The 6,000-nt window shown below is 52.8% G+C and overlaps 1 protein-coding gene across 1 annotated transcript; it reads right to left on the minus strand.

Annotated features, from left to right (window-relative positions):
• Positions 1-3,380: 3,380 nt before the first annotated feature.
• On the minus strand, positions 3,381-5,781 carry MFSD5 (major facilitator superfamily domain containing 5). The gene is made up of 2 exons (XM_072972735.1): positions 5,575-5,781; positions 3,381-4,994 (listed from the first exon to the last, which is right to left on the minus strand). Exon 2 carries the CDS (start codon positions 4,974-4,976, stop codon positions 3,624-3,626), a length of 1,353 nt encoding a protein of 450 aa, XP_072828836.1. The 5' UTR covers positions 4,977-4,994; positions 5,575-5,781; the 3' UTR covers positions 3,381-3,623.
• Between the last annotated feature and the right edge of the window lie 219 nt (positions 5,782-6,000).

The following is a 6,000-nucleotide window of genomic DNA, read 5'->3' on the forward strand; positions in this document are numbered from 1 at the left end:
TGTTACCTGAATCCCTGATCTTTATAAAGAGAGGGCAGCAGATGGTGGAAAGAGCTTTTAACTTGAGTCTGGACAGAGGAACCACGTTCTAGCCCCAGTTCAATTTATTATTAATCTGCGAAATGGGACAATAACATCACTCCCTCCCAGGGGTTCTGCCAGCCTCAAATGGAGCAGCCTTGACATGCTTTCCAAAGGCCCTAAGAATACTTTGCAGCCTAACAAAGCATGTCGTATATGTACTGACATATAAAGATGTCAGAGATACATGAATGATTGTTATAGTCCTCATGTGAATTTTGTTTTAAAAAGAGAAAAAACAAGATACACTGTTGTGTAAAACAAAAAAAAAAAGCAAGTTACAGAACAGCATGAATGGTATGATTCAATTTTTATTAAAAAATATTAAATCTATGCACCAAACTACAAACATTTAACAGTGGTATACAGAGCAGGCTTAAGGGAGCCTTTTTTATGTTTTATATTTCTGTAGGCATATATGTATTTATATTTGTAATAATTTCTATATAAATATAAATATATGTATTTTAATGTAACATTATATAAACATATATTCACATATTTATATTAAATATGTATTTATATGTAAATATGTATTTCTATATTTGCATTTGACTATTTTATAATGAGCCCACATAACTTTACTGTTAAAAAAAAAACTTAAAGCCAATGTGCAGTATTTTTATAACATCAGGTCTAATCCCAAGCATGACAAACTTTTGTTTGCCTTATAATTCTATTCTGTGGTTCTGTGAGGAAGTGGTGGCAAAAAATCGTAAAAGGGACAGGGAGAACCACAGGACTGGAGTTAGGGGAAGAGTGTTGGGGAACCTAGACCCAGCCAAAGGGTCATGGCCATTAGCTGGGCTCAGCCCTCTCTCCTCCCTGAGCAGGGACTGAATTTCCAGGAAGAGGTCATCCTCCAGCCTCAGAACCCAGGACTGTGCTCATGCCCCACTCCTCCTGCCCTCTTGTCCATTGGTTCCTGGTTCCTTGGGCTGTTTCTCTTCTCAGGATCACTTAAAAGCTCCAAATAAAATAATCCTGTATCCAGCTGGATGGAAAGGCAGAAAATCAGGAGCCTCTTAGTGAAAGATGGTGGTGTGTATCAAGTCTGACACCAAGCTGACCTTCCCACTTGAGGAAGAGGAAATGAGTTCAAGTGGAACATACTGACACCCTCCTCAGCTGTGCACATACCCCAAAGTAGAAGGCCTCTCAGATAGCTTGACACTGCTTTCTCGGCCTGGACCAAGGATAAACACTGCTGGGAATCACCCATCCACTGGGATGCATTGGGAAGTTCTACACCCCGTTACAGCCCCATCCACTCATCCACCCACATCTGACTAGGCTCAGCTGGATTGAAAAAGTTAAAAAATAAAATATGAAAGCAAACACTTATGTAGTGCTTACACTGTGGGCCAAGTGCTCTTCTGAGCACTTAACTGAATTCTCACAAGAGCCCTATGTGTAGAAACTATACCATCACCCCCATTTTATAGATAAGGAAACTGAGGCATAAATTTGGACCCAGGCAGTCAGGCTCTGGCTCCATGCTCTTAACGGTTTCCCTCTGCTGCCTCTCAGCAGGGTATCACCAGCAGCATTTTGCAGGCTGCGTGCACCTGGCGAATCAATCCCTCATTTGACCCATATGGGCAAATACCCAAAAGTGGGCCAGGTGGCCACGGCTAAGCATTCCCACTCTCTTGCCCTTCTCCAGGGACAGGGCTTGGGATGAGAGAGCAGGGCTAGGTGGGGAAAGAGTGAAGGCCCAGGGGACAGAATCAGTACATACCACAGGAGGGGCACTGGGAAGGCAGCAGGAGGCAAAGTTTAGCCTTGACTTTGCTAAAAGACAAAGCTAAAAGAACCTCATTAGTCTGTCTCCTCTACCTGCCTGTGTCCTTATCACTTAGGAATTTGGGGCCCCCTCATGCTTCCATCAGTAAGTAATTACTGTCACCCCAAGTTACAAATCATTAACTAGGCTCTGGATTCTAGTCTAATAGACTTCCCAAATGGGCAGCTCTTGAAAGGCCAGGTGTGAGCTAGACTGTCCCCTCGCCAGACAGTTACTGAGCACAGCCATTGGGAAAGCACTCCCCTGTGTGTATATATGGGGGGGCAAAGGCAAATGAGACATAATTTCCTCCTGTCCTCAAGGAGATCATAGTATGGTAGAGAGAGAAGGAAACTCTACAAATAATTATAAAATACATTTAGGTCCAGCTTTACAGGGCAGAAGGGGGAAGTGGAGTTACTGCAATAGACTGTCTTAGCCTCAAGATGGGGGAAGGAAAAGATACCTGTTTTTACTAAACCTCAACTTGTTCCCTGCAGGCTGGGTGTAGGAATGTGTTTTTTCCCTCCCCTGAGTAGGGATCTGAGACCACCACCCATCCCTCTGCTCGGCCTCACCCTGCGGGAGCCCAGCCACCCTGCATTCCTCCCGCACCAGGTGATGCTATCTCCCTGCACAGGTATGGACTTGCAGGTCTTGGAAAAGTCTTACCTCTTCCTGTCTGGGAAGTAGTCTGGGACCCAAGGAAAGGTCATCAACCTCTTTCCAGCACAGGTAGGTGTCCCATGCCCATCTCAAGCACATTCCAGGACTCTCCCTTGACCTACCCTCCCTGCATCCCCACCCATCTTAACTGCTGGCTCTGCTTCCCTTAAGAAGCCCAGGTTTTGGTGGGAGGAGAGAAGGCAGATACAATCAGAGGTGAGGCAGGGAGGGGCCCACAGAACTGGTGTTCCCACTAGTACTGTTTCCTGCCCTGATGGCTGCCTTACCTTCACTCACTCTGGGTGGGGAAGAGTCAGGTACGGACAAGATGTCCCAGTCCCTCAGCTGTTCACTGCTCTCTCCTCAGCAGCCCTTCACTTGGGTTTCATGCAAGGATACAGGACCTGGAGGGCCCAGGTGATGCTGGACAGATGGTGCCTCCGCAGCCACAGAGGCAGAAGGCAGGTAGCACACGTGCTGAGCAGCAAGCCTGTTCCTGCAGGAAGGCTGCAGATTTGCCCCAATGGGTGGTCATTGAGGCAGCCCGAGCACCTGGAATCTTTGCTCAATGGCTTGGGCATCCACTCCATACACTCAAGACTGTCTCACTCTAGATGTGGCACAAGGTTTTTGCTTGGCAACTAGGGAGGGTAAACAGATATGGAGGACCTAGAAGCCTCAGGCATTTCCCATCCACTTCTGTTGAGAGGCAATTCCACAGCTCAGTTTAAGCTGGAGGCAGTCTTAGAGAAGCTGGTAACCCCAAATCTATCCTCACCATATCCAGCTGCCCCCTCACCAGAAACTACTGAGGCGGGTGCAGGTGAGGATGAGTCAATCAAATCAATGACCGATTAAAAGTGTTTATTTTCAAATGGAAAGGGGGAAAGGACCAACACAGAGGCAACTTTTGGCATCTTCTTTTCCAAGCCATCACCCCCATGTGCTTCCCAACCCAAAGCACTGGCAGGAGGGGCCCCAGGACAGGTTGAGGGGCCAGATAGTAGCAGAGTCAGTCACAGAGAGATCTGTACAACCCCAAAGAGGCAGGATTCAAGGTCCATCCCTGCTCCCTTGTCTTGAAACAGAGTTAGAGCTCAGGGGCATAGGGCTCGCCAGTGGGTGAGGGCACCCGCAGCTCAGCATCATGCCTGACCACAGTGAAGAGCCCCACCACTGCCAGCAGAGCCATCACCATGACGGCAGAGCAGATACTGAACATGTTCCGAGTGCCCGTTTTGCGATCGCTATCGTGAAGGACCAGGAGCCCCAGGCAGGCCAGTAAGTGCAGGGGCACCCGGAACCAGTTGAGGACACCGGCTTGCTCCGTCTCGGGGATGACCTTTCTCCGCAGGAAGCTCATGCTGGGAAAGTATAGCCCACAGGCCAACTCGATAAGTAGGAACGCTATGAAGGACTCCACTGGACTCTCCTGGCCTGGGCTGGTAGAGAAAGTCAACATGAAGAGGGAGAAGACGACGATGAGGACCGCAAGGGAGAGCAGGTGCATGGGCTGAAGGTGGTACCTCTTGGAGGTAGCAATGCGGTACAGGGAAGAGCCAAGCAGGCTGGCTGCCATGAAGCTGGAGAAGATGATGCCCAGTGGGGCCCCATGTGGGTCCAACACAGGCGTCCAGAGGAAGACAAAGATGAAGATGACACTCTCAAACAGGGCCTGGATGGTGCCGAGCAACAGCACACGACGGTCCGACAGGAGGCAGCGCAGGCCCCCAGCACAGGTCCTTGAGAAGGCACGCTGCCGATCATAGTTCTCTCCCCAGTTATGAAGGGCCAAGGCCCCAGCCAGAGCCAAGAGAGGGATGGCAGCCAAAAAGGGCGCTACAGGCCCCAGCCCCATCCAGCAGGCCACGGCCTCAGCTGCCACACCTGCCACTACAGCCAGCACATGGTTCCAGAAGGCAGCTCGGGCAAAGGTAGCTGGGATCCACTCAGCAGGGAAGTCATGCCGTTCCACGTGCTCATGGATGTACCACGCCTCAAAAGCTGAGAAGAGAAGGGCTGTGGACAGCCCACCTAGTGCTCGGCCCACCAGCAGCACAAAGTAGTCCTGAGAAAGTTTGGTTAAGCAGCAGAGAGAGTAAGTCAGGGAGAAGAGGACACAAGACTTCTTGCGACCCAGCCAATCCACAAGGGAGGAGGCCACCAGTCCAAACAGAACTGTGGAGGCAAGGCCACAGACATAGAGAATGGCAATTTGTCCCTCCAGGAAGTGGTAATGCTGATACAGTTTATAGAGGTAAGGGGCCTGAAGCCAGTCAGCTGCCAGGGCCAGGAAGTAGACCTGATAGAAGTCCAGTTGAAACCGAAGGAAGGAGGGATTGCTGCAGGCCCTTCCAGAGGGCTTAGCCCGGCATCTTGACAGCTCCAACCCCAGGCAGGAGGCCAGGAGGACCACAAAGGCAAGGTAGGCACTCACCAGCATGGCCGGCCCCCGGACGACCTGGGGAGAGGGGGTGGTTTCAGAGTCACATCCATTGCCCCAGTAGCACTGTCAAGGGGCTGGGTGTCTAAGCAGAATGCAGCTCCACCCAACACCCCTGACAACTGCACTTCCCCACCCCTCAACTCCACTCCCCCAGAACTCAGACCGGAGGGACCAGTTGGGTGGGTGGGAGGAGTGGCCCGCCAGAGCGGTCTCCTAGGACATTATGGGACAGGGAGGGGTAAGAGGAGAGGGGGAGAAGACTGAGTATTCGCCCCACCCAGGCCTGGCACAGCAAAGAGAATTCCTTCACTAATCCCAGCCCTGCGAGTTAAGGGGCTGCTGCCCTCTCCCACAACAGCGTCTGCATATAGTACTTCCTTGTGTTACCTCCCATCCTCTTTGGGGAGCCTGTTTTGCCCTCTGTGTCTCGTCATCTGTCCCGGGTATCCCTCCCGCCGGGGCGGGCCTCTCCATTGCTTCAGGGCCACCTCGCGCGCATCTCTCCCCTCCTCCAGGTCAGGGCACCCCCCTGCGCCCCCTAGCCCCCGCCCAGCGCCGCCACACTCGCTCGCGCCTCGCCCACACCCCGTCTCACCTGCTGCCCCGGTCTGCGGGGACGCTCCGGACACGTCCGGCTCCAGGCCGCCCGGCCGCCCTGCCCGCTCTACCTCTGTCTCCGGTTCCAGGTCGGGTTCCAGCAGCACGCCCGCCCCTCACGGCCTGCTTCCGGGAGCAGGGTAGGCCTCTGGCCGCCGCCATACTGGCCCCGTCACGTGACGGGGGCGCGGCGCTCAAGCCCCGCCCCTGCTCCACCCTCTTGCCCCCACCCGGGCGCCGGCAGGGGCTCGACTGGAAGCCGTGGCGGTCGCTGCTCTCGGTTCGGTCGCGTCCGCTGCCCTAGCGTGACACCCGCTCCTTCGACTCCCGGGTACCTGCCGGGTCACCTGGAAATAAAGACCCATTTCCGTGCCGTGGGTTAGGGAGCACAGCTGTGCTTGGGAAAATGCCAGCAGTCCCGCAG

Source organism: Vicugna pacos, chromosome 12 (assembly GCF_048564905.1).
Source record: "Vicugna pacos chromosome 12, VicPac4, whole genome shotgun sequence".
NCBI lineage: Eukaryota > Metazoa > Chordata > Mammalia > Artiodactyla > Camelidae > Vicugna > Vicugna pacos.